General features: G+C 54.2%; 2 protein-coding genes across 2 annotated transcripts in view; one reads left to right on the top strand and one right to left on the bottom strand.

The window, feature by feature from the left end:
- COPA (COPI coat complex subunit alpha) overlaps positions 1 to 18,730 on the top strand; it is a 33,193-nt gene extending 14,463 nt beyond the window's left edge. Inside the window, exons 11-33 of the mRNA XM_039513477.1 lie at positions 552 to 702; positions 1,213 to 1,279; positions 1,693 to 1,768; positions 4,050 to 4,132; positions 5,204 to 5,343; positions 6,461 to 6,546; positions 6,784 to 6,922; positions 7,672 to 7,834; positions 7,936 to 8,082; positions 8,945 to 9,134; positions 9,655 to 9,750; positions 10,571 to 10,659; positions 10,897 to 11,020; positions 12,590 to 12,679; positions 12,776 to 12,885; positions 13,536 to 13,613; positions 13,876 to 13,944; positions 14,492 to 14,628; positions 15,316 to 15,502; positions 15,594 to 15,704; positions 16,119 to 16,280; positions 16,605 to 16,799; positions 17,985 to 18,730. Of these exons, the coding sequence (XP_039369411.1) occupies positions 552 to 702; positions 1,213 to 1,279; positions 1,693 to 1,768; positions 4,050 to 4,132; positions 5,204 to 5,343; positions 6,461 to 6,546; positions 6,784 to 6,922; positions 7,672 to 7,834; positions 7,936 to 8,082; positions 8,945 to 9,134; positions 9,655 to 9,750; positions 10,571 to 10,659; positions 10,897 to 11,020; positions 12,590 to 12,679; positions 12,776 to 12,885; positions 13,536 to 13,613; positions 13,876 to 13,944; positions 14,492 to 14,628; positions 15,316 to 15,502; positions 15,594 to 15,704; positions 16,119 to 16,280; positions 16,605 to 16,799; positions 17,985 to 18,044 (2,750 nt within the window). The 3' untranslated portion in view covers positions 18,045 to 18,730. The remainder of the gene's footprint in view (positions 1 to 551; positions 703 to 1,212; positions 1,280 to 1,692; positions 1,769 to 4,049; positions 4,133 to 5,203; positions 5,344 to 6,460; positions 6,547 to 6,783; positions 6,923 to 7,671; positions 7,835 to 7,935; positions 8,083 to 8,944; positions 9,135 to 9,654; positions 9,751 to 10,570; positions 10,660 to 10,896; positions 11,021 to 12,589; positions 12,680 to 12,775; positions 12,886 to 13,535; positions 13,614 to 13,875; positions 13,945 to 14,491; positions 14,629 to 15,315; positions 15,503 to 15,593; positions 15,705 to 16,118; positions 16,281 to 16,604; positions 16,800 to 17,984) is intronic.
- Positions 18,731 to 20,895: 2,165 nt separating this feature from the next.
- S100A11 (S100 calcium binding protein A11) lies at positions 20,896 to 25,066 on the bottom strand. The gene is made up of 3 exons (XM_039513481.1): positions 24,909 to 25,066; positions 21,741 to 21,896; positions 20,896 to 21,221 (listed from the first exon to the last, which is right to left on the bottom strand). Exons 1-3 carry the CDS (start codon positions 24,909 to 24,911, stop codon positions 21,048 to 21,050), a joined length of 333 nt encoding a protein of 110 aa, XP_039369415.1. The 5' UTR covers positions 24,912 to 25,066; the 3' UTR covers positions 20,896 to 21,047.
- Positions 25,067 to 27,213: the final 2,147 nt, after the last annotated feature.

The raw sequence follows: 27,213 nt of genomic DNA, 5'->3' as shown, positions 1-27,213 counted from the left end.
GGATACGATTCTAGTCAGAAGCCAAGTTCTGAGCTCCTCAGGGTGGAGCTTGTCTCTTGCTCTGAGTGTGGTTAGCCCTTAGAGGAATGGCGCCCTGATCCCTTCCTGAGCCCTCTAGGGACAACTGTAATACAAATAAAATCCACCAGTCTTACCACGCCCCGACCCTTATAGCCACAGGAGATGGAGTCACCTAAACCCCTCTGTTGGGATCCTGTGTTGGAGGCATGCTCTGTGCTGAATAGTCCACAGGGAGGAGGTTAGGGGCCTGGCTTGACTGGTTAATGGAAAGGAAGGAAGAGGGGGCTGACCCTCTCTTCAAATAGGGGAGCTGCTAATGGGGTAGGAAAAGGAATTCACCCTTTCAGCCAAGGTGAGTGACTGCTGAATGCTGTCTGTCAGCCAGTCGTGCAGTGTGTGCGTTCACCCCTCTGAATTCCCCGGGGGAATACTCTTCCCTATCCAGAGGATCCCCTCTGTTATGGAGACAGAAGGGAAAGGCAGCTTGCCCCTGCCCCATCTGGCGATGATTCCTGTCTTTCCTTTCCCAGGCCACGACGGCGGCATGATCGTGTTCAAGCTGGAGCGTGAGCGGCCTGCCTATGCGGTGCACGGGAACATGCTGTATTATGTGAAGGACCGTTTCCTGCGCCAGCTCGATTTCAACAGCTCCAAAGACGTTGCTGTCATGCAGCTGAGAAGGTGAGGGGCCCGTGTGCCGGGAGAGTCCTGGCACTCGATAAACGCCGCTGCCCTGAGCTCCCAGTTAATCCTCCTTCCCCTCAGGTTGATTTCAAACTGATTGTTCAGTCAAATGCAAACGTGACCTTTGATACAGAGCTTGGGGAGTAGATAATGGGCTATAGAGCCTCGGACTTCTAGGCTGTTCCAAAATGGTAGTGGCCGTTCGGTGACCTCTGTGACGAGAGTGATGGGTCTCGGTCCAGTTCCTTGTGGGGCGAGGTGTCCTTCACGTAAATCACTGTCACCATTAATGCTAATTGTCCCTGTTGTCTGCAGAGGCCAAGGACTGAGAACTGTGCCATGTTTGGGGGGCTGGGAAATGGGCAGGAAGTGACTTGTCTTGGGCCCTTCAGGCATCTGTGCTATCCCAGGAAGATGCATTCTGGGACATCAGCAGCAAACCAAGCACCATCCCCCAGGGGCATGAGCCGTTGTTCACTTTCTCTTCTCTTTGTGTCTCTTCTTCAGTGGTTCCAAGTTCCCAGTGTTCAACATGTCGTACAACCCAGCTGAGAATGCTGTCCTGCTCTGCACGGTAAGCCAGCCCCGAAAGGGAACCTGCCCCACGTTGCTCTGCGCTGTGTTAGAGAAGCATCTCTGGGCAAGCCGGGGCTGGGAATGACGTCTTCAGGGTTTGGTTCGAACTAACGCTGGTTAGCCTCCATCTTACAGAGCAGTCCCATCACTGGGAACACGGGCAGGGTGTGCTGCCAGACTGGAGACTGGTTTGTGTGGAGTTTTCCAGCCAAGGCTCTCCTCACCATCTCCCATAAACACAGAAGGGTGCCCATCACCTTGGTATCCAGGTGTCCTGTGCAGCATTCAAGGGAGATGACGTCTTCCCACTATTCTTTGCAACTAAATTCTCTCTGTAGAGGGAAGAGGGAACAGATGGCACGCCTGTGTGTATATGTGCATATATGTGTGTGTGTATTTTCCCCTCTATAGAGAGCTAGTAACCTGGAGAACAGCACCTATGACCTGTACGCTATCCCCAAGGACGCAGACTCCCAGAACCCCGATGGTAGGCATTTATTGTGTTGCATTTTTCTTTGTTAGCCTCCCTTTCTTCAGTCCTGCCCCCATCTCCTCTATCCCATTGTAAAAAAAAAAGCCTCTGTTCTCCAAGTCTTTGTTGCACTCTCTCCCTGCGTTTCCTGTAGCCCATGCAGTGTGCATCATTTGGCAGGCCTTCCTGCTTACTAGATCACGTGGTACATTGACTTGAAAAATTCATGTTCATCCCAAACTTTACAGCTGCAAATATATATTTTATAATTCAATTATTAGGATCTTTCCATTTTCCCTTTCGACACAGCAGGCAGCTTCCCTCCCTTGTCAGTGGAGATGGATTTCACCCAGATACGTTGTATTCAAAGTGGGTTTATACTCTGAAAAGCGGCTGTAAAAGTGACACTGCTGGGGCCCAATATTCATATTCTCTCTCTGCAAATTCCAGATCAGATTTGCTCAATTTACAAGTCAAAACATGATTCATTTTTTTTCTTCCTCTTGGGATCTGAAACTCCAGCTGGATTCTTCCTGCCTCTGTCGTCACGGCAGTAAAGATTCTAGGATGTGTACATAGCTGGCAGTGTTGGGGGTGATGTATGAGGCAGACTAGAATCCAGCTCACTCATTAGTAACTTTACTGGTTTATGCAGGTCTAATGGAGAGAACAGTCTCTGGCACGAAAGTCAGCTGGTATATCTCAGAGATGGGAAGCAAAGAGGGGCCTTTTTTAGTCCCTTAATATAGATTAACTATATTGAACAGTACAGATGGTACTTCACATATTTCGGTTGAAAGTGACTAGTGGGTTTGGGCATGTGACGTTGAGACCTCTTTAAAGAGCTTGATTTTTCAGAGGGCAAATGCTCAGTGCTTTCTGAAAACAAAGCCCTTTTAAAGGTGTCTCCAGTTGGGCACCCAAAATCTCCCTCGTCGCTTTTGAAAAGCTTGGCCTTTGACTTTAAAAAAACCCAAAGCACTTATACACAATGTAACATTCCATCCTGGGGTAAATATCCTTCATACCATACTGCTTTTGTCTCCTGGAACCCCTGCCCAGCGATACCGCCGCACGGCACCGTCAGTATTGATCTTAGCACCCTCAGCTTGCTCCCCTGGGAAATCCCCGGAGAAAGGCCAAGTCAATAAATCTGGGCTTTTGGGCCAAGGAAAAAAAAAGAATAGTCACAGAGCAGATCATTATATAACCTTCTGTTGTAAAGAAAATATGTAGGGTAATAGGAATGTTTCAAGCACCTTCTATCTGAGCATCTATATACGATGAACATTAATGAGGAAAGTTCCTCGGGTGTGAGCCAATCAGAGAGGCCAGTAATAATCTGGCTTTAAAGATGCGTAAACTCAGAGAAAGCCATATGGCCATCGTTTACACAGGAAAGACCCTGTCTGAGCCGGATATAGAATCCAGGTCTCCAGCCTTGTGTGCTTAACTACAAGAACTTACAGTGTGGAGTACATGAGACTTGATTCCCTTTTCCCCTCATTGGGGCACTGACGTGTCCCAAGCATGATCAGTAAGGTCTCATTGACACCGGTGACTGTCTGGATCTCCGATATCCTTAGCGCATCTCCCTTAACACACAACTGTCATGAGTAGTGGTGGTGGTAACGAGGAAAGAGTCTGGGGGCTAAAGAGTGGGACAATCACTTCATTTTACTGTAACTGCAGCAGGGTCTCTCCCGGGCTTATCTATTCCCCCACCCCTTAGCACACATCACCTGTATTACTGATGCCGAAGCCTTTGCCACATCTGCGACGGGTCCTGCGGTACAGTTCTCTCCATCCCTGTGTGACACGCAGCACTGTGTTCATATTAGCATTTTAAAACCGAGGGAGCAGCTGCACGCTAGGGAAAGTGCATTCGTTCTCCTCCAGCTGGTTACGCTGGGTAGCCCCGGCAGGGGGGCTTGCATTGAAGCCGGGACCCTTGCTGCTCTCAGTTCGTTTGGCCAGTGAGGCTCTGCTCGTTAGTTTGATCGAATGCGCTGTCACCCAGGATGGCCTGCTTCTCCGCCAGACTGTGGCGTTGGCTGTGCCGGCAGCCACGTGTCTTGCGCCTTGGCTAGAGAGAAGGGCTGGCGCTGGTCATGCTGAGATCTGAAAGGGTGGTGGGGGAGGAAATGAATCGCGTGAATAGCCTCAGGTTAAATTTGAGTTAGTAGGAAGCAGCTGATCCAACGCAGGCAAGATGGAATCAAACAAGACTGACTAATGTGTTGCCATATGAGCCTGCCAGAGGTTTTATTCGCTGCCTGTGTTTTGCTCTTCCCAGCCCCGGAAGGGAAGCGTTCCTCTGGGCTGACAGCTGTGTGGGTAGCTCGCAACCGCTTTGCAGTCCTGGATCGCATGCATTCGGTAAGGGCCACACTCATCAGGGTCGTCTCTTTAACTGTGTTTTGTCATTTGAAAGTCTGTACGCACGGAGGGGGAGAGACAGAAACGGCTAATCAGATTGTTGTCGGTTCAAGTGTATTGGTGGGGTGCTGTCGGGAAGATCTGGCTCTGAAGTTAGATAAAAAGGAAGCTTAATGTAAAAATGAAATTTAAACTAATGAAAACAGTTTTTGTCCTTTCTTTTTTCTAATGTTCACCAACACCAACTAGCCACGGTGAAAAATACTATGCTGCCATGCACACCTCTTGCGGTTTAAATAAAATAGTTGTATACTATTTAGTTGTATCATCGTCAGGCTATTTTTGGTGAGCAGACATTGAAAGCTTGCTACATCTTAGTTTTGTTCTTCCTTCCTTCCTAGCTTCGTTCTCTGATTTCTTTCCTTGGATTGGCCTCTTCAGTGTCTACTGCTTCCTCTCTTCCTCCAACCCTTTATTTCTGTTTGTTTCCCTACACCGAGCTCTCTGCTTTTTCTCCACTGTATCTTCTCCACCCATACACCTGCTCACGCACAGTGCTTGGAAATCTTACCAGAAGGTTGAACTTCATTAGCCAAAGAGATATGGAGGTTGTGATGTTTTCTCCCTCCTTTCAGTCAGAACAGAAAAAACAGCTCCTCTCCACCCCGTCAGAGCGGAGGCTGGGTAGGATCCCTACCAGCATATGGACCATTAATCATGCTTTGTGGGCTCCATTTTTCATTGGGCCTCTAGCTACTAAGTGTTGATGCATTTGAACACCTCCTTTCCCCATTCAACAAACAAACCCCTTTGCTGTTGTAAGGAAGAAGGATCTCCCTTTTTCCCCCTGCTCCCACTCCAGACCCTCCTGGCTTCTACTAGGGGAAGAGAAATCTCCCCCGGCCCTCTTCCAGACTTCTGCTGTAAGTGCTTGACAGCTCTTCCCCAAGTATTCTCTTTTAACACAGTGAAGAGGGCAATTTGGTGTTTAGACTTGATTTTCATTGTGGAAGGGAAATCTTTTGGTTCTTCCTATCTAACTCTCTTGATTTCCCCCTCCCCGCACGACAGATCCTAATCAAGAACCTGAAGAATGAGATTACCAAGAAAGTGCAGGTCCCGAACTGTGATGAGATTTTCTACGCTGGCACTGGGAACCTTTTACTCAGGGATGCAGACTCGATCACCCTCTTTGATGTGCAACAGAAGCGGTAAGGTCCCACCTGCTGGGAGAGATTTCATGTTGTAATCCTGCCAACGTGTGCCTTTTGGAGACAGGCCATGGCTATTCATACGCTCCAAAACCTAGCGTCAGCTGCGAGCTGTGTCAAATGGATCCAAATCCCAGCTACTAGCTGTTACGAGGAGCGAAGTGTAAACGTTCTGCAGGCATTGTCACCTTTCGCAGGGGAAAATGGGCGCGGTCCCCCATGTCCATCACGACAACTACAGAACCCTAGAGACTGGCAAAGGAAAAGACTCATTGGTGTAGGTCAGGGACCCGACTCTCTGTTGCCTTGTGCCTTGTGACATCATTTACACAAGTTCAACGTGAGTGTGAAATGCTGCCACCTCAGAATGTGATAGCGCTTTGCACTGATCATGCATCTGGCCAAACCCCTAATCCAGTGCAGGATTGAGCACTATAGTATGTATGTCAGTGCTGCTGCGTCTAGTTCAGCTTTTAAAGGGCCCTGCTGACATGCAAACTATGCCTTTTAAACAGCCTTGTATGCTACCGGGGACTTTAGAATCCCAGATTAATAACACTGAAGCATTTACAAATAGATTTACTTTGCATTTCACTCAGTGTTGTGCCTTGAAACTAGCCTGGTTTGTTTCACTTCCCGGTTCTCGTGCACTGTCCCAAGACCGGTGCCCTTGGATTTCTAGCACCGCGAGAAGGCTTGCATCAAGTTGTATTGAAACAAAAGTTGCATGGGAAACTCTTTCCTGTGTTCTGTAAAATCTGTCTCTGAAAATAAAACCTGAATTTTGGGCTTAACGTAAGTTGTCACTTTACATATCTCAGCCTGTGTTGCTTTTGGGGGACTTCTCCTGGCTGGGATAGACTCCAGAGGAGCCAATTCCCCGATATGCTGTGGCCCCTTCACACTAGTGTGGCCGTGTACATTTCATTGAGCTCACTTTAATGCCACTTTACAGTGCCAGAATGGTGTAAGGGGGCCTTAGGGGAACTGAGAATCAAGCCCCGGAGTTCTTGGGGGTGGGAGTCCCTAGAGATAACAAAACTCTTGTAGTTGGTGAGGAATATTGTGACAGTCTCCCTGAAAGAGGCCCTCATGGTAATCCTGTCTCCCCCTGCAGAACCCAGGCTTCTGTGAAGATCTCCAAGGTGAAGTATGTCATCTGGTCAGCTGACATGTCCCATGTGGCTCTGCTGGCTAAGCACGGTAAGGACCTTTTAGGGGTTTCAGCAGCTCTGCCTGCTCTCAGCTGGGTGCTGTTTAGAACACCAAGCCGCACTTCGGGGACCTCGTGTGCTGTAGCAGTGCCCATGCGGGAGGTTATGGCGTGGCCAGCTGGTGCGCTGTAGATTCACACCCTGCTTTGCCGCGCAGTAATTTGCTGTGTAGACAAGCCCTCTGTAAGCCTTACGGTTTTCTGGACTTTCTCCTCCTCCTCTCCAGCCATCATGATCTGCAACAGGAAGCTGGAGTCCCTGTGTAACATCCATGAGAATATCCGCGTCAAGAGCGGCGCCTGGGATGAGAGCGGTGTCTTCATCTACACCACCAGCAACCACATCAAATACGCCGTCACCACAGGGTGAGTCTGCCGCTTGCAGGGCTCAGGAGTCAAGGGGGTGTCTCTCTGAAGGACCTGTCCTCCCCTCGCCAAATGTGGCTGGGCTTGGTTGGATATTGGGCTGCGCCTCAGCTGCTGGGTTTGGGTATGTGAGCCTTCTCCTCTGCACCTCCTGCTGTCAGGAACAACGCCCTAGGGACCCTCCCTCTGTAGCAACAGCCTCCTCTCTGTTCTTCCAGGGTGGGTGCATCTCCCTCTCTCAAAACCACGGCTAAAAGCCTCTCCTCACTCCTCCCCTCTTGTGTTTTCATGGGGGTGGAGTTTATTGAAGCCACTGTGTAAAATTAAGTTGCCTTGATCATATCAGCTCACATCCTAGCAGGTGGAACTATCAAATAAAGGCTAGCTCACTGCTAGCTTAGGGGAGCCGAAATAGCTTGTCAGGCGGAACAGGAATTTGCTCTGTATTTTCTCTTCCCAACACTGGATTCAAAGTCAGTTCTGTGATCCGTAGAGTGAGGCAGTCCTGCAGCCTAGCCTTTGGGTGCAGCTGTACCTTTTCATTTCTTTCTTGTTGACACCGGCCTTGTGGCGGCCTGTTCCCTAGACTGGGGTTGCTGTTATAACCCATGCTAGTGGTGAGGCCATATACAGGGGTATGTGGGTCTGTAGCTTCTCCCAAGCTAATGGACCTGGCCGGAGAGGCGCATGACGTTAGAATGGGTCACGCTATGTAACATACAACATACATATGTTGTCTCCTGGTTTAGGGATCACGGAATCATCCGTACTCTGGACCTGCCTATTTATGTCACCCGCGTGAAGGGGAACAACGTGTACTGTCTAGACAGGGAATGCCGACCCAGAGTCCTCACCATCGACCCCACGGAGTTCAAGTTCAAGCTGGCGCTGATCAACAGGAAGTATGATGAGGTGAGAGGCCAGGGCATGGCATCTTTCCACGACCTGGTGCCATAGGATAATGCCTGCCTTGTGGCATTCTCAATTCCTCTGCCTGGCTGCCTCCCTCCTAGGTGTTGCACATGGTGAGGAACGCCAAGCTGGTGGGCCAGTCCATCATCGCCTACCTGCAGAAGAAGGGCTACCCCGAGGTGGCGCTGCATTTCGTAAAGGACGAGAAGACCCGGTTCAGCCTGGCACTGGAGTGCGGCAATATCGAGGTGAGAGGCCAGTCTGCGCTGGGGCAGGGAAGGGGCTATCTGCACGGGTACTACTCTCTGAATTGCTGCCTGTGCAGGTGGCAGACTGTATGGTGTGGTCTCGGGGAAAGGCTCGTCTGCATTCTGGATAACGTGTGCTGGTCCAGGCACAGCCTCTGAAATTCTGCAGTGAGGCCTCTGCTGGCCCTCATCATTAAGACTTGGATTTCACCCCCAGGGACTACAGCTCCCTGCGAGCAATGGCCCATCTCAATCTGAACAGAAGCTTGCTTGGAGCAGTGCATGATGGGGCCTGTCGTTTCCCCAGGCTGCACCTCTGTACTAAACAGGAATGTTAAAAATCCATTTAATGTGAACTAACTGGAGGTCTTGGGCACAAGGTTTGGTGGGCCTGTGGATCCACAGTGAACTTAGCTAGACCAGGGTGTGATTGGAGGCACAGACCATATGGCGATCCCGAAGAGGGACCAAAATCAGACTGCAGCTTGTTTGGAGCTGCGGTTGAAAGTGATGGTAAAGTCCACGTGTGGGGAGTGGGCCAGGGCAGAGATGTGTCTGCTTTATTTCCTTATTATGCAGCTGGATCAGAGCTGTAGAGAGCAACTGTCTGTCACAGGTATCTGAGAGTCTCACAGAGCCTATCTTTAATGTATCCTCATAACACCCTTGTGAGGCTGTTATCCCCATTGTGCAGATGGGAACTGAGGCACAGAGAGACTTGCCCAAGGTTACACGGAACATCTTAGGTGGAGCAGAGAGCTGAGCCCAGGTCTCCAGAGTCCCAGGCCAGCTCACATCCTAGCTGGACCATCCTTCCATCCCTGCTCTCACATCTGTGCCCATGTCTGCCGCATTCTGTTAGATCGCCCTGGAGGCAGCCAAGGCTCTGGACGACAAGAATTGCTGGGAGAAGCTGGGGGAGGTGGCCTTGCTGCAGGGAAACCATCAGATCGTGGAGATGTGCTACCAGCGCACCAAGAACTTCGACAGGCTCTCCTTCCTGTACCTCATCACAGGCAACCTGGAGAAGCTCCGCAAGATGATGAAGATAGGTGAGTCCCGGGGCGGGGGTTAGAACGTCAGCCCTCGAGCCAGTGGCAGTCTCTTTGTGTTCGTACAGCACTTAGCACAGTGGGATCCTGTCTGTGACTGGGGGGTTCCTAGATGTTGTTGCAATACAAATAAAAAATAATAACAACAATTAATAATGGAGCCAAGCAGGGCCGGCTCCAGACCCCAGCGCGCCAAGCGTGCGCATGGGGTGGCATTTTGCCGGCAGGGCGGCAGGCGGCTCCGGCAGACCTTCCGCAGTCATGCCTGCGGGAGGTCCACCGGAGCCCCGCGACCAGCGGACCTCCCGCAGGCATGTCTGCAAGAGGTCCCCCGGAGCCGCGGGACCGGCGACTGGCAGCGTGCCCCCTGCAGTGTGCCGCCCTGCTTGGGGCGGCCAAAATCCTAGAGCCGCCCCTGGAGCCAAGTGACACCCTGAGAGGGGGAAGAAGGAACAGCTCATAGAGGAGGCTGAGAACTGCAGAGGGATGGTGACTGTTTCTATCTCGTCCTCTGGTTTAGCTGAGATCCGTAAAGACATGAGTGGCCACTATCAGAACGCCCTGTACCTCGGGGATGTGGCAGAGAGGGTGAGGATCCTGAAGAACTGCGGGCAGAGTGAGTATCGCAGCGCCAGCTGCCCTGTGGGTTGGGGGACAGTGGGAAAGATCCAGTAAACGTCAATTCCTGCATCTCCCGCTTAAGTGTCCAGAACCGCAGCTAAAGGGGGGCCAGGAAGAGCTTTAGCTGCTGCATTGCGGCTGGGTGTGACCCCACTGTATGGCTGTTCGTTTGGGAGCCGTGGATCCCAACACTTTCCCCATCTGCTTCTCAGCCAAGTGTCTCGAAGCGTTTCCCAAATGTTAACCCTCGCAGTGCCCCCTGGAGGCAGCTCAGCATTATCGCTCTCACTTTTCAGACACAAACTGAGTGAGGCACAGAGACAGGATGTGCATTGTCTAAAGTCACAACAATTAGTGACAGAACTGCCAATAGTCCTGGGACTCCTGATCACCTGCTTTGACCACTAGAAAACAGTCCATCTTTCTTCTGTGACCCACAACCCCCTCCTGTGATGCCTGTGGGAGCTGATGGGCCCCTGTATATGCTGCCAATCTTACTTTCATCTCAGCAAGGCCTAGAGACCTGGTATAGGAAATCCCCTGTCCTTCCAAAAGTTCATGTGTATGGTATATGGGGAGTCGACACATTGTAGGTATCTTGTGTGACTCATGATTCATATGCCCCCAAACCGTCATCTTTTAAAGATGTTTTACTTGAAATTGACTAAACTTGCTTGTAAAATTCATTCTGTGCAAACTCCCTGAAATTCAATACTTTACATTTACGCTGTCATGACATTTCTTTTAAAAAAAATAAATAAATGATGATTTACGCAGGGCCCTACATCTGCCATATGTGTTATGTGCCTTTTCAGAGTCCTTGGCCTATCTCACAGCTGCAACCCATGGCTTGGATGAAGAAGCCGAGAGTCTGAAGGAGACGTTTGATCCAGAAAAGGAAACGGTTAGTGGATCAGCTGTTGCTTCCTGCCTGGTGCCAGGCTCCACCCGGAAGAGGAGAGGATAGCAGTGGGAGTTAGCACTGGGGCCGATGAGGTCGAGGTTTTAGTTGACACCTCCCTGAAGGAAGGAGCCCCCTCTCCAGCCAGGGCTGAGACCGGCACCTGGCATTACCTGGAGGGGAGGCTAAGCCGAGGGTTTTCTTTCCATGCTCTGTAGTTCTGGATCTCTCTCTTTTCAGATTCCAGACATTGACCCCAATGCAAAGCTGCTCCAGCCCCCTGCTGCCATCATGCCTCTGGACACTAACTGGCCATTGCTCACTGTCTCCAAGGGATTCTTTGAAGGAACAATTGCTAGCAAAGGTAGCATTGCGGACTTGGGAACTGTTGTATTAATATAGATGGAATGGGCCCAAATAGTCACAGGCGTGAACAGGACACACTGTCCAATATTAAATGGGGTTAAACAAGGTCTGGGGTTTGTTATATGGACGTCAGCCTGCTTAGTGCTATGGCAGACACGTTATTAAAAATTCTTGCAACTTCGTATTAAAGATTCGGAAAAGCGTTAAAGCCTTGGAAACGAACAGAATTAAGTGAGGCTTTCGTTTGAACATTCCTTGTTCCCTTTCCCCTTAGCTGGAGAGAGGTTTTAGAAAGAAACCCCATTTGACAGTCTCTGAGATGGTGTTAAAGGTGGTAATAACTGTCCTTTTGGGGAAGAGAGAAGTTAGTTGAGATGGGCTGGAGTTGTCGTTATTGCGGCTGTTGAAGTCCGATCCTGGTTCCTAAAAGACGAGACAAAAATGCACGAGGGGAGAGACGAGAACAGCAAAGCTAGAAAATGCAGCATTTGTCTCTAGTATTGACTTGGACTTGCAACCTCACTGCTGGAAAAACACAGGAACAGCACATGGTCTTGTGTCACTCTGAGATCTAGCAAACTTGTGTCAGCATGGGGCTGGTTAGGCATTGCTTTTAGCTGCCTCTCTTTTTCACAAGCTTACAGCAGTGCTGCAAAATATGCAGTCTTGGCCAGCTAAGCCAGATTCTTATCGGAGAGAGATGGGAAAGAGAAGAAATAAGGTGGGGAAGGGTAGGGAAAGGATGTATTTGTGGAGGGGAAGAGAGAGCTTCCCATCCCAGGTGGTCTTTGGGCTTTAGAGGGTGGCAGTGTCATCGGGCTCTCTCTCTCTGGCCTGGTCTGGTCAGGGCGTCTCAGGATTAGCACAGAGAAGGTCTGAGTCCCTCCTTCCCCTTCTCTCACCTTTCAGCCAGCCAGCACTGTGGTAGCAGCTCTCCTCCCAGAGTCTTCTTTTGTCAGGCCCCCAAAAGGGAGCAGGAGTGGAATAGCCCATCCCTTCATATTTTGTCCACCCTTTAGGCCTCGTTTCCGATGCACCAGTTTGGTTCATTGATTACCGGTCTCTCGCTGTTCTTGTTTACCAGGCAGGATCTTCACACAGTCCAGGAATTATATCGGGGGCCTTTTTAGTTTGGCCTGCTTCAGTCTGTCTGTCTGTCTGTTCCACCGTTTTCCATCAACATTTGCTGTGATAGGTTATTGTGACGTCTTACGAATTCTCACTCACTTTCATCATCGGGGTAAACTTGCAGGCCCAGTTAATCGCAGCAGAACCGACTCTAATTGCGCTGGGCTAGGCAAGCTTTAATTCCCTCTCGTGACTCCAGCAGCCCAGCTGGTAAACCTCCGGCTTCTCCCGGGCCTCTGGTGCAGGCTGGTAGCCCATTGAAGATGACATTTAAACCATTCCCAGGAAATCCCCTGGATGCAATTCACCTAGGCTTCAAATGTCTTTGGCCTCTAATGCAGCACAGCTCTGTGACAATAGGAGCTGGGCTGTGGTGGGCCAGCCTAATATCTGAGCCTGTTGGAGGGGGGTGAATGAGTGATGCTGTCCCTTTCCCCAGGCAAAGGAGGGGCATTGGCTGCTGATATCGACATCGACACGGTTGGCACGGAAGGCTGGGGAGAGGATGCTGAGTTGCAGCTGGATGAAGGTGAGAACACATGCGCCGGGGAGTGTGTGTGTGTGGGGGGGGGGGGGGTCTCTCCTCTCCAGCCCCGGTCTGACTCTGGCTCTGTTGCACGCGCAGATGGCTTTGTGGACGCCGGGGAAGGCTTTGGAGACGAAGCCCTTGGGAAGGGACAGGAGGAAGGAGGCGGATGGGAAGTTGAAGAGGATTTGGACCTCCCCCCTGAACTGGTAGGGAGCTGGGGGGCGGGGGGGGTGCTCTTGGGAGGAACCGGGAGCCGTAAGGAGCCGAGCTGCAGTGGGATGGGCGCTGGGAAAGCCAGGAGAAGAATTGGAGGCCACACAAACCCGATCTGGGTGGGATGTTTCTGCTGAAGTGATCAGCAGTGAAAGGGTTAATGTCAAGGGTTAAGTTGTTGTCATTGGCTCCGGAACCCAATGCCCCATTGTGATGTAGGGGGCAGTTCACACTCTTGAGCTGCTGCATCAGGCTGCCTGTAGGGTCACCACATGGCTTCACACTTTGTTCACACTGACGTCCCCTAGAAATCCATCTGTTCGAGGTGAAAGCCGAGATTTGGTGGCACTGGGCTCTGGTGATTGCGTCCTGATGGCTGTTTGGCCTATGAAATGTGTGGAGGGGTGTCAGACTAGCCCGTGCCCCAGCTGTCCCCTTGGCAATTTCAGCCGAGGCCAAAGATTGAATGGGCCCCTCTCTAACCTCCCCTCTCCCCGTTTAGAAGTGATTCTTGAGGGTACGGCTGAAGCACATTAGCAGGGCAGCCCAGGGGTGAGCTTTCACTGTGCGGTGCCAGGCTGCAGAGCTGTCAGTCACTAACATGGCATTGACTAGCTAATCAGTGCCCCGTTTGCTCCCCTAGGATGTCCCTGCTGGCCCGGCAGGAGGAGCCGAGGATGGATTCTTTGTGCCACCCACCAAAGGCACCAGCCCAGCTCAGGTAACAGGACAAACCCGCCGTGCCTCGCTCTGAAACCTTCTCCCTCGGGCACCTGCCTTTCCTGGTCTGGTCCCTCCTGCTCACCTTCCTGCGCTGGTTAATTATCAGCATCAGGAACTGGTGGTGCCTTGTTGGGAGAAGTGGCTGGAGCCCTGCTGCTGGTGTTCAATGGGATGTGAGTGTGTTGGGTAGCATTGGGCAGGCGTGAACCCCCCCGCCCCCAAACAGCCCCTCTTGTAATGCATTTCTTCCTCTCCCTTAGGTCTGGTGTAACAATTCCCAGCTGCCTGTTGATCACATCCTGGGTGGTTCCTTCGAGACAGCCATGCGGGTAAGTTATGCCAGAGAGTCCCAGAGATCCCCTCTCCCCTTCCTGTTTGTGACCCCTTCCGGCAAGGGGTAGTCGGGCAGAGGGGTGTCAGCTGATATGGGGTGCTCAGGGCAGATTATGCAGTAGTTTCATGCCCCATGCTGTTCAGTTTGAAGAACGGTTAGAGGTCCCTTCTCGGGGTGAGATGTTAATGGGGAGATGTGGCCAAATCCCTCCCCAGCGCTCTGGGAGCTCCACCCCGCTGCCTTCCTGTGACTGCCTGGCAATACCGGATTAACCTCCCTAAGGAAGAGGAGAGTTTCTCGGCTAAAGCTCAGGACGCCTGGGTTCTCTTTCAGTCTCTGGCGCAGACTCACTGTGTCTGCTCGGATAAGTCACTTCTCCCCCCTGTGCTTCAGGCTCCCCAGGTACAAAGGAGAAGTTCTAATAGGCTGGGGGGCTAATGTCTGCACAGGATGAGATCCCCGTCTAGGCTGTGGGTGGGGTTGGAGCTGCTCCTACGCAGTGACCAGCCAATAAGTGTGGTGCTTCCCCTCTTTCTCTCCAGCTCCTCCACGACCAGGTGGGAGTGACTAATTTTGGCCCCTACAAGCAGCTGTTCCTGCAGACCTATGCCCGGGGCCGCACCACCTACCAAGCACTTCCCTGCCTGCCCGCCATGTATGGATATCCACACCGCAACTGGTGAGCAGCGAGGCGGAATCCAGCCTCTCCTTCAGGCCTCTCTGCCATTTCCTCTGACTCTTCCCTGGCTGCTGCTGGCGGTTATAGTTACCTGCCGGTTAGCTCCCAGTGTGCCAGTCATGTTCAAACACAAAACAGGCCCCACCCACTCCCTGCCTGGTGTCACCTTCCCTTTCCCCTGACGTAAACAAGCACATTTTGAATAGTTTTTTAAACGGCTCAGTGTTCATCAATGGATCTGGGACCGGCCCCTCTGTTGATAGCACAAGTTCTAGGGGGAATTCCATCCCGGGGCCATTTTCTGATGACGGGAAGGACTTTGTCACCCGGCTCCCCTTGTTAGAGCTTAAACAAGGTGAGGCAGGTGGGGTTAGCGCTCCCTTGCCACCTGCTGCTAGTTTCTTTTGGCCGAGCTAGCCTGGAACTTTGGGTATCTGCAGGGGTAGCTGAGGCAGTATGGGATAGCGACCCAGATTTTCCCAGCATGCACCAGTCAGGCAGCAGGGGAGGCTTGGAGACCCCCTCCGTGGTTGCCACACAGCTGTGATGGACCTAGTTCAGCCAGGCCAATGTGTCACTGACTGGTTGTAGTGCAGAATGCCTCCCCCGCCCCCCCCCGCAATCCCCTCCGGGGGTCCAGCTGGCCTCCCGGTTCACAGTTTCTCACTGAAGCTCCCGCACCTCCAGGAAGGACGCCGGGTTGAAGAATGCCCTCCCGGTCGTCGGCCTGAAGCTCAACGACCTGATCCAGCGCCTGCAAGTCTGCTACCAGCTCACCACGGCTGGCAAGTTCGAGGAGGCGGTGGAGAAGTTCCGCGCCATCCTGCTGAGCGTGCCGCTGCTGGTGGTGGATAACAAGCAGGAGATCGCTGAGGTGAGGGGCACATCTCTCCCGGCTCCCATTCCACTCCCTCTCAGGAGCCGCGGGCGAATGGTGCCTGACTCTCTCTCTCTCCTTGTCACAGGCCCAGCAGCTGATCGCCATCTGCCGAGAGTACATCGTGGGGCTGTCAATGGAGATCGAGAGGAAGAAGCTCCCCAAAGAGACCCTGGAGCAGCAGAAACGCACCTGCGAGGTACGGACGCTGCACTGCACTCCAGTTATCATGGCCAGGACTCCTAGGCTCTGTTCTTGGCTCTAGGAGGGAATGGGCTAGTGGTGATAGGAGACTGGGAATCCTGAATTCAATGCCCAGTTCCTCTTGCGGATTCCCCAGGTGGCCTGGGGCAAGTCACCGGGCCTCAGTTTCCCTATCTGTGAAGCAGGCCTTATACTAACCCGCCTCCCATACCATCAGCAGCACTGATTGTCGGCCTGAGGCTGCCTTGTCCCTCTGCAGCTCCACCCCACTGGGTTTGTCCTGCTCCCTCTAGCAGCCAGACTGCATTGTGCTAGGGTGGGGTCGCCTCCCAAGATGCAACTCTCTCTTTGCTCCAAGAGGTAGTTGGCAAACGCTGTCCCCTAGTGATGGTGTTTTCCCCCAACGCAGATGGCTGCCTACTTCACCCACTCCAACCTGCAGCCCGTCCACATGATCCTGGTGCTGCGCACTGCCCTCAATCTCTTCTTTAAGCTCAAAAACTTCAAGACAGCTGCCACCTTCGCTCGCCGGCTCCTGGAGCTGGGCCCCAAGCCCGAAGTGTCGCAGCAGGTAAGTGTGCAGGGCACAGTGAGGGGGGACTGGGTCCTGGTGTGCTCGGGTCCCTTCACTCCTCATGGGACCAGGCTGAGCAGGGCAAAGGCGGGCGGAGGCCATGCAGTAGGAAGCAATGAGCCTGGACTTGGGGCAGGTGTCTCAGCTGGGGCGGTGGGGATGTATGTCTCAGGCTGTGCTGGGAGGGAAGGATGTTTCCCGGCCCTAATTTCCTGGTGTGTAAAGCAGAGAGATGTGGTCAGGTTGGAGCCGTTCCGTGTTCCCTGCGTACTCCGCTGCTGGCTCTCCATTCTCCACTAATGCTTCCCCTTCCCTCCCTAGACACGCAAGATCCTGTCCGCCTGCGAGAAGAACCCCACCGACACCTACCAGCTCAACTACGACATGCACAACCCCTTCGACATCTGCGCCGCCTCCTACCGGCCCATCTACCGCGGCAAGCCGGTGGAGAAGTGCCCGCTCAGCGGCGCCTGCTACTGCCCCGAGTTCCGGGGACAGATCTGCCGAGTCACCACGGTAAGGGCACCGCTTGTGGTGGCAGCTCCTCCTCCCCCACCTCTGGTCCTTGGCTCCTCCTGACGAATTCTCCCTGCCTAATGCTCTCTGTAAATGTTTCCCTTGAGTCTCGGCAGGAGGGAACATCAGTGGTTCAGGCCTCGGGGTTGAAATATCAAGAATCCCTGGAACCCCAGGTTCTTATCCTAGCAGGTTCAACTCAGCCCTTCATCCTTCCCAGGGCGGGTGGATCTGAGCTGAGTCGGGGCTTGGTGAGACCTTCATCATCCAGCTCCCATTTGCTCTGCGAGGGTTGTAATGACTGTCTGGCACTTGAAGAGCCGGTGTCTGTCCCAAACACTCCGTCCCCCTTGTTCTCCATGCCGCCGGCCCCCTCCCCGTTGGAGTGGTGCAGTGTGTATAAAGTTGGGGAAGTGCTGACAGCTCCTTGGGGATGAGGACTGTGCAGGGTGGCCGGTGCTGCAGTGAAATCCCCTTGCTAACAGGCCGCCTGGGTTACCCTGAGCTGAGTGGGTGTGTCCCTTGATTAGGAGGCAAAGCCCTGCAGTGTGTCCCTGCCGCTCACAGTCTGCGGCTCCTTCAGATCAGGGACAGACACCGGATGGGCTGGGCTTGGTCTAGGGGCACCATCGGAGCGTGTGAACACAAGTGCCTGGAGCTGCTGGAGGGAGAGTGCCCGTTTGTCTCCGGGCAGTGACTTGAGCAGCCCAGGGTGTGCTTGCGCCTGCCTCAGCTACCAGCTGGGCAGTTCATCTTTCTTTTCATTGAGAGACCTTTCAGAATAGCAGCGGCGGCAGCATGTCCTACAAATCAAAGCACAACTGGGTCTGGCCTTCCTCGAGCCCTGCGGGTCGCTCTGGACTGAGCCTCCTGCTCAGTACTTCATTTAAAACGCTGGTGGTTCTTCTGTCACAGCCATGGTCCGGGGCAGGCCAGGAGAACTGCGCTTGTAATGCACCCAGGGCTGGATCCTGGTCCCGTTGATGCCATTTGGACTAGGATTCTGGGCTATAGGAGGAGGCTGGGTGGCACAAAGCTGCATGTGGTTGAGATGAGGTTCTCAAGCTGTCTCCGTCCACCCCAGCACAGTCAGTCCCTGCAGCGTGGACTGGTAGACGCCATCTGTCCGGGAACCCCAAGCTTGTGTTGCTGTTAACCATTAACTGCCTCCCTTTTGTTTTCCAGGTGACAGAGATCGGCAAAGACGTCATTGGGCTGCGAATCAGCCCACTCCAGTTCCGCTAAGGCCCTGCCCCAGGCTGGGGAGATGGGAACTTCCGGCTTCCCTCTGGCTAGACCCTCAGTCCTGCGACCCTGAAACCTGCATCTTGCTTCTGGTTCTCCCTTCCCTCGTTCCAGCTCCTAATCGAACCACTGCCCCTGGATCCTTCGCACCATTGCTGTGAAGTGCGCAGTCGGTGAGAGCTGCTCCTCCCTCCCACGCCACAGTTGGCAAGCCCTGGTGAAACCCCCTCCCCTGAGCCCAACAAGTAATAACATGGGATCCTGTCACAAGGTGCAGTTCATGTGACGTTCACCCCGTTAACTGGAACGTTCCCTCTGCCCAAGAGCCTTTGTTGTGACCAGAGCCAGACGCGCCATATGGAAACGCGCACACGCACCCCCCCCCTTCTCCAGTCACAGATTCCATCCCTCCTGGACAGGGATGCAGAACCGGGGCTCTGGGAACCCAGCTTGGCTTGGGGAGCAGGAGAAGCAGCCTGGTTCGAGTTCAGCGTGGCCCTGGGTAGAACCGAGAGTTTGTCCTATGGGCAGTCGAGTCCTGATCCAAGGAGGCTCACGGGCTTCGTGTCCCTTCCCTGACAGGAGCAGGAAAGTGGCTTGGAATCCCAGCACTTGGGTTGATTTGTGTCCTTAGCAGCTTTTCCCAACGTTGGCTCCTTTTCATGTTAATAAAGTGAATTAACCGACCGGCCTCCCCCTTTCACTGGTTCAGCCCTTCTGACAGAGCCTACAATGGGCTGGTTGTTCCAGCTTACTGTGTGGAGTGATGTAAGCAGGTGGAGCTGCACTTCTCTTTACTCCTGTGGGCTTTAAAGGGGCAGTCACGCTCATAAAGGCTTTGCTTCGAGAGAGCAAAACTCCTGATTCACTGGGAAATACGGAAGATTTCCCCATAAGAAATGGCCCCTTCCCCAGGCCTAGTTGCTTCTGGTGTTTGCCCTGAACAGGGTCTAATGACCTGGAGGGACAGGGTAGGGAATACGGCTCAGTGACGGCCTTGCAGCTTGAAGGTCAAGAGGGGAAAGCAGGGCCGAGCTGGGTTTATTTAATGTGTGGGGAATGAGGCATGGAAAACTTGAGAGCTTCTAGGTCAGACAGAAGCTCTGGGCTTGACCCACTGGGTGAAGTTCTCTGTGCTGTGCAGGAGCTCCCATGGTCAGAATGGTGCCTTTCCCATTTTGTTTTTAATATCGATTTTAGGTGTGAAAATTAATCCAGACTAAAGGAGGGTGAATTCAAAGCAATTATTCCTGATGAACTCCAGGTGTGGGTGCTCTTGTTCCAGAACGTATCAGGATTAGCTATTTTGGAATAACTCCCTTTAAGGCCAGAAAGGGAGTGTTATGATAATCTAATGTGACCTCTTCCCAACCTGCCCTGAGAGGCTGCTAACCATACTTACATCTCTTCAGAGACAGCAGCTGCTCCCTACCCCAGCCACTGGTGCCCTTGAGAGAGGACGGGCAAAGCCCTGCATGGCATATCCTCCCTCACCTGCTCTAAATCTGTGTGTGCTAGTTACAGACTCAAGGAGCTCAATCGACTTAGAGTAACAAAGAGAAGGTGAAGGAGTGACATGATCACAATCTAGAAATACCCTCGGGCAGCAAATATTTAATAAACGGGCTCTTCAGTCTAGAGAGAAAGGTCTAACATGAGCCAATGGCTGGAAGGGGAAGCTAGACAAAATCAGACTGGAAATAAGGCGTAAATTATGAAGTGTGAGTAATTAACCAGTGGAACATTACCTAGGGTGATGGCGGAGTCACTATTACTGACCATTTTAAAATCAGGGTTGGATGGTTTTCTAAAAGATCTGCCCTAGGAATTATTTTGGGGGAAGTTCTCTGGCCTGTGGTCACACTTAGGCCATCACAGTGGTCGCCTCCGGCCTCAATATCTGATGTCAGCGTGGCCTTGTTCCCAAAACCAAGCTGCGAAATGGGCCAGCCCACGCATGTGGAGCGGGTTGAGTTTCCAGATTCTGAGCTGTTGTAACCTCTATTCAGGACCGGTTGAATTGCTAATGTCGCTCAAGAGTCAAGCCTGGAACACTTCTACCAGTGAGGGGAGAGTTTCACCCAGGACAATCCCACCTGATGCCCTAGCACATTTCCATGAGCTCGAGGACACCCGACCCCGAGTTTGTGACTTCCAGCTAGCAGCTGAATGGGGAGATCTCCATGCTGTGGTGGGACTTTCTCTACTCACAGGCATTTCCCTCGCCTGAGAAGGCCCCGCATTGTTCAGACCCTCACCCTCACTTTTCAGCTTCTCCTTTTAGGGTCCCTGCTCTGTTCACCGCCCTGTTCTCCCATCTGGAGCCAGCCCAGGTCTCAGTGTTGCTGATCTGATTTACAGCACCACCAGGGGAGCTTCACTGATCCAATCTCAAGAGTTTAGCAACTATCCCTTATGAGAGGCGAGTTATGTCCCCAACTCCTTTGCAACCCTCAATGTTAGTTTCCTGACCCCGTAGCTCCTGCGTTTTGCACCGATCTATCTTACCCTTTAACATTACACATTTGCCCTCCCCATTCCTTTGTTTAAAGAAGTCTGACGCAATGATCATAAAATCCCTAAAAAGTCTCAGAATTTGGATTTTTATGGTGCTCGTTCATCTATAGAGCTCGCAGCACTGGGCAAAAGGTGGATAATTAGCATCATCCCCCTGCTTTACAGGTGGGGAAACTGAGGCAGAGAGGGGCGACATCACATCCCAAAGAGCAGGGATGAGACCCAGGAGTCCTGGCTCCCAGTTTGGTGCTCAAACTACTGGAGCTATGCTGGTCCCTTGCCGCCTTTCCCCACATCCCTCCAACTTTTTGAGATAAAAGAAAACTACTGAGTAGGAATTTTTATACCATTCTTTTACTCATACAAAAGCAATGGGAGCCCCCCCATCCACACGCACACGCTGGGGGCAGGTCTGCAGCTGACCGTTGGTCTTGCACAGGGTGCATTGGGAATGTTTGCTGGGCTGTAGGGCTGGGTTGGGAGGGGTCACAGTTTCTTGGTCTGGGGGTGACCGTGGGGGGCCTGAGTGCACAGTGCAACGTGGCAAGCCTGCGCGATGCCCCCAATGAGGTTCAGGAACTCCTGGAAGTCCAGCTGCCCGTCGCAATTCAAGTCGAGCTTCTTCATCATCCGGTCCAGGACTCCTGGGTCCTTCTGGTTCTGCGGAAGGCCAAGGAAGGTTTTTACCAGTATCCCTGCTTGCAGTTACAAGGAGACCCATATTGTCATATCTGGGCACCGTTCGTGGAATTGTGGATTGAGAGCCTACAACAAAATAGAGGGGGTGGACTCCCCAGCCCCCTACAGCCAGTGATGCTGGTCCCCTGCACAGGTCAGTACCAGGGAGGTTAATTGCCAGAGGGAGTCCGAGCCTAGACAGAGATGCATTTTGTATCTTGATCCGGTGGCAGTGAGTTCCAAAGGCCATGGCTCTTTCCTCCGCTCCCGGCTGTGCATGGGCGAGTGACAGCTGGAGACGTGCTGTAATGGGGAAAGGAAGCTGCACTTGGGGAAGGCACCAAAGGACAGCTGGTTTCCAAGCCACGTCCGCAGGCAAGAACCCCTTTTCCCGCCCACCTGTGTCCTCGCCAGCGACTCAGCAGAGCTGCTGGGTTGTAACTGGCCGTAGCTGGAAACCCTCCCCCCAGGCTGGGTGTCCCACCAGAGGGGGCAGCTCACCTTTGTGAAGGAAGCCAGCTCAGCGTTCATGAAACTGAGGAACTCTCTCTTGGAGAGCATGCAGTTGTTGCCTTCGCGCCCGGCGTAGCGCTGGAAGACGGCCAGCAGTGACTCAATGCAGCGCTCCGTTTCTGTCGGGGACACGGGGATCTTCGACTGCAGCGACGAAAACGCATCACTGATGAGACCCCCCCACACACACACACACTCCCGGCGGCAAATGCCTGGTGCTACCGGCGAGTCACCCTACCCTGCATAACCCCTCCTGGCTCTGGCGCTTGCTTTGAATGCAGCCTTTAAAGGGAGCATGGAAATGGGACGGGAGTCCAGCTAAGGTTAGTCAAGGACAGAGCCAGGATGCCCGAGTTCTCATCCCACTTCTGGCTTCTTTCCCGCGCTCTGGGCAGGGACTATGGTCTAGGAGTTAGAACAGGGGAGTGGCCATCTGGACTCCTGGCTTTTATTCCCTGGGCCCCGAGGGATTGCGGGGTCTGAGGTTAGCACTGAGGCTCTACTGGCTGCAGCGTTGTTATTTCCCCAGGCAATCTGGTGCAATCCCTTCCACGCCAGTCAGTTCCTAGGCACTTCCAGCTCCCTCGGACACAGATGGTGCAAGAGAGACCACAGAGGAGATGCAGCTGCCAGCCCAGTCCGGCGACTAACTGCCCATTGGACACGAGCGAACTGCTGCAAGTGTCTCCCTGCCGGGGGCTGGACCCTCCCGGCAGTGGCAGAAAGAGCCCAGTGCAGGGAAGGGGGTGAATCGTGGGTAGGGTGACCAGATGTCCCAATTTTATAGGGACAGTCCCGATTTTGGGGTCTTTTTCTTATACAGGCTCCTATTACCCCCCACCCCCTGTCCTGTGTTTTCACATTTGCTGTCTGGTCACCCTAATTGTGGGTGGGTTCTGGGTACAGGCCCAGCGAGTCAGCCCCCTGCAAGCTACAGTACGGCTGCCACCTGGGAGCTGCTGTGTTGCCTTGCAGAGCTGGGTGTGTCTGCGCTGAGGTTGTGCAAGAGAGATTCTTTGGAATAGACAGTGTCTGGTTTTTTCACTGCCCTCGTTAATACTAACTGGCTTTGGCTACCAATCACAGGGGAAGGTAAGGGAGACAAAAATGCATTCCCCTCCCCCCCAACCCTTGTTTGTCGTGGGAGAAATTCTGAGGGAAGAGAGAAACGGAGCTAGGGCAGGATCCTGCAGTGATCTCCTCCTTGCTCTGCACAATGCGGCCAGGGGATACCTGTGAGACAGGACCGTGAGAGCGTGAAAGGCAGGACTGGCTGGCTGGAGGGGGAAAGGGGGTGAGTGGGTGATGGGGCCTCTCCCCTCAAGGGGGCTCTGCTTCCTACCTCGTCCCGGGGCAGCGGGCAGGACGGCTGGGGCAGGGGATCCGCGAAAGGCACCTGCAGCCCTTCCTCCGTAAGAGATGCTGCTCCAGCCCGGCCCCAGAGCAGGGCCTGGGCTAGGGAATGGGATATGGGGGTTCATCTCTGGGGGCCTCACTTCCACCCCAGCCCCAGGGCAGGGGGCCAGGCTGGCTCATGTGCATCAGAGAACACCAGCTGGGGCCTCTTTCCACTACGGTACCAGTTCCAGGCGGACGGTGGTGGGACACGGGACCGGGGCTCCGAGGAGAGGATGCTCCTGCCTCTAGGGAATGACCGGGCCATGAGCCTGGCTGGGGGCCGTCCAGAGCAGGGCCGGCCCCCCTCGAAGGAGGCTGCATCCGCGGGAAGGGGCAGCGCTGCACCAGCACCGATCCTGTACTGGGGCAAAGGGGGGGAGCTGCGCTGCCTGCCCCCTTCCGGCCTCGCCCACTGCCAGCCCCTCTCTGCTGGTGAGCAGGAGCCCCCGGCAAGCCGCCACCAGGGAGCTAAGGCGAGGGAGGGAAGAGGAAAAGGCAGCTGGGTGACTCAGGGACAGGAAAGCGCTGAGCAGGGCCTGAGCTATGTGGGAGGATCCAAGGGGAGGGGGGTGTCTCCCCCCCCCGCCCCACAGTTTCCCCTGGGGAAATCACTCGCCCTATCCTCCCTGCTGCTGAATTTAGCCTTTTTTGGTGGTGTGGGATAGGAAACAAGTCCCGCCCCTGCTTCCTTAACCCCAAACCCGGCTGCGCAATATCCTCCAGTGTGGAGCCAGCTCTGCCCAGAGGCCCCGGGGAGCTGGGTCCGGAGGGCAGGGGCTGGCCCCCGTGCTGCGGGGACGGGAGCAGCTGAAACACCCTGTGCGTGGACTGGAGAGCGGAGGAGGGGAGGAGAAAGAGCTGGGTAGAGGGGTGCGTCTGGGGAGCGAGAGAGGCAGGCAGGAGGGGAAGAGAGTGAGATCATAGCCACGGATCTGCTCCTCCTCCCAACGGGGCCGCCCAGAGCAGGCTGGAGCCCTGATCCATCATGTTAGCTGGGGCCCCACCCAGAGGTGCTGGACGAGGGGTGCTGCACCCTCCGGCTTGACGTGGTTTCCATCACATACAGGCTTTACCGTTTGGTTCCATGGCTCCCAGCACCCCCCCACACACACACATTGTCCCTGCCCCCTGCCCCCCCTTTCACCCCTTCCAGGCCTTTGGGGGGGGTCTGAGCTCAGCACCCCTCCCCTCTCCACTTTCACCCCTTCCAGGACTTTTGGGGGGGAGCTCAGCCCCCCTCCCCTCTCCACTTTCACCCCTTCCAGGCCTTGGGGGGTCTGAGCTCAGCACCCCACCCCCTCTCCACTTTCACCCCTTCCAGGACTTTTTGGGGGGGAGCTCAGCCCCCCTGTCCCCCTCCCCTTTCACCCTTTTCAGGCCTTTGGGGGGGTCTCAGCTCAGCACCCTGTCCCCCTCTCCCCCCTTCCAGGCCTTGGGGGATCTGAGCTCAGCACTCTGCCCCCCTCTCCCCCCTTCCAGGCCTTTGCGGGGGGCTGACCTCAGCCCCCCCATTGCCAGGCCTGTGTGCATCTGACATGCTAAAAACTCCAGGGGCGCTTCTGCCCCGGGCTCCCCCGGGGCCGGGCCCGGGCCCGGCGCCCCCCAGCTCTTCCCAGGGAGAGTTTATAACTCGGCCGGGGGCTGCTCGCTCCCCCCGCCTGGGCGGAAAACTCCGCCGTTGTTTTCCCCACCAAGTCCCCGTGCTGGGGGGGGGGGTCCGAGCCGAGCCCCCCACCCCGGGGGGCGCCCCCCACTCACCATGGCTGCAGCAGAGGCGCGGACCGCGGAGCGCTGCGAGGATCAGACTCTGGGGCGCGCTCTGAGCCTGGCCCGGCCCCGGCCACCGCCCTTGGCAGCCCGGCCCGGCCCCTCCCGCCGGGGTGGGCGAAGGCTCCGCCCGGCGAACGGCGGATCCGGACTTGCCAGGTTTGCTTGGTGCGGCAGAGCCAACACCCCGCCTCGGCCTGCGGGCGGGGGGGCGCCCAGGAACGTGCCTCGGGCTGAACCTTTCCTCTGCCCCCCCCCTTTAGTCCTTTTCCCTCCGAGTTTTCCCTTCTCCGCTGCAGAGACGCGGGGGGGGGGGGACCCCTTTGCTAAGCTGCTGAACGGGTGGGAGCCTCTGTTTTTCCCACACGCCTGTGGCAACTGTAAACAAGCCCTTAGCCCCTGGGGCCCAGAGCCTCAAAGGTGTTTAGGCTCCTAACTCCCATGAATTTCAATCCACAAAGATATTTAGGCTCCTAACTCCCATGAATTGCAGTGGGAGTTGGGAGCCTAAATACCGCTGTGGATCTGGGCCTTAGTCTCCATGCTGCACGGCCAGGGCACTTGGACATTCAGGGCATCAGCCAGGCTAGAATCCAGACCCTCCAGCTCCAAAAGCCCAGGCCTTTGCAATGTTAGCTGCGGGGGACTCCCCCCTCAGCTGTCGGCAGTGTAAGGCTTCTGACACACAGACGAGCAATAGTGCTGCTGAGCAGCAGAAGGCAGTGACTGCACGTGCCCCAGTTCATTACACTACTTACCTGAGTCTCAGAAGAGATAATGACTCAGTGCAATATAATCTTTGCTGAAGCCGACCTGGGCTTCTGCAAGGGGAACGGGAAGGAAGTTCTCTAGTGCAGCCGGAGCTGTTCCCTGTAGTAGAGCTGGATCTGACTGAAGACACCCTGGGACCGCGGCAGAAACAAATGCATCGCCTGTAACTTCAGTGGGGGGTGGCCTGGGTGTAACTGCTGTCAGGACATGGTCTGACCTGTAGGATTTAGTATAACTGTAGCACCCACAAGCCACGGCTGAAAACAGACCCCCGTTGGGCTGGGCACTGCACAGACAGCCCAGGCCACAAAGAGCTTCCAGCCTAAAGAGACCTAGGGTGGGAGGGGAAACTGAGGCACACAGCTGGAAGCGACTTGGCCCCAGGTCACACAGCAGGTCAGTGGCAGAATGGGGATTACAGCCCAGCTCTCCTGAATTCTAATCCACTACCTGAGCTGCTCCACCATGGTACGAGCCCTGCTGACCCCATTTCTAGCCAGGGTGGGGTGCAGAGCTGAACATAAGAGCATGAGAACCATACTGGGTCAGACCAATGGTCTATATAGCCCTGATTCAGGTAGTGACAGTGGCCAATGCCAGGTGATTCAAAGGGAATGAACAGAACAGGCAATTATCAAGTGATCCATCCCCTGGCAGTCAGAGGCTTAGGGACACTCAGAGCATGGGGTTGCATCCCTGACCCTCTTGGCTAATAGCCATTGATGGATCTATCCACCAGGAACTTATCTAGTTCTTTTTTTTTGAACCCAGTTATACTTTTAGCCTTCACAACATCCTCCTGCAATGAGTTCCACAGGTCGACTGCGTGTTGTGTGAAGAAGCATTTCCTGTTGTTTATTTTAAATCTGCGTGGGCAGAGTTGTCACCAGTGCTGGTGCTGTGGTGCTCAGTCTTCTCTCTCGCTGGATTCCAGAAATGGCCTCGCTGCCCTGACTTGGATTATGGGATTTATACCTGCTCCGCAAGCAGCCTGTGCCCGTGCCAGCTCTCCAGCCGCTCCCTGTCCTTGGCACGGAGCTGCTGGCTCATCTCGCTGACTCCACGTGGCAGCGTCTCACCTGCCAACTTCTCTTTCCCCTGTTTATCTCACTCAGGGGAAAATTAATTCACCCCTGTGCAGGGGACCCAGCACGAGGCCCATACACCATTTATCGCCCTCACAGCAGGGCGTAGGAGAGATCTGGTCTCTCTGCACAAGGGTGAATTGCTGCCTGAACGAGATCCACTTCTCCCAGCCCTGCAGAAGCTTTAAACAGGTTTTCTGTATCACTTGCTCAAGGGTTCTTGCAAGAATGTACCCTGGCCGTGCCACCGCTTTTCAGGGATTGCCCAAACTACTGCCACCTGCGGTGGAGTCTGTCTCTGTAGCTTCCTAGCAATCAGACAATCTGCCCCACCGGATGTTTCTCAGCTGGTATCAAACCAAGCTGAGAGCAGGCAGATCAGGGAATTTCTGCTCGTGATACACACAGTGGGCCTGATTCTCCACTCTTTTATCCCAGCG

Source organism: Mauremys reevesii, linkage group 24, assembly GCF_016161935.1.
Source record: "Mauremys reevesii isolate NIE-2019 linkage group 24, ASM1616193v1, whole genome shotgun sequence".
Lineage (NCBI taxonomy): Eukaryota > Metazoa > Chordata > Testudines > Geoemydidae > Mauremys > Mauremys reevesii.
The sequence above is the reverse complement of the archived record's forward strand: the minus strand, read 5'-3'. Positions and strand labels throughout refer to the sequence as shown.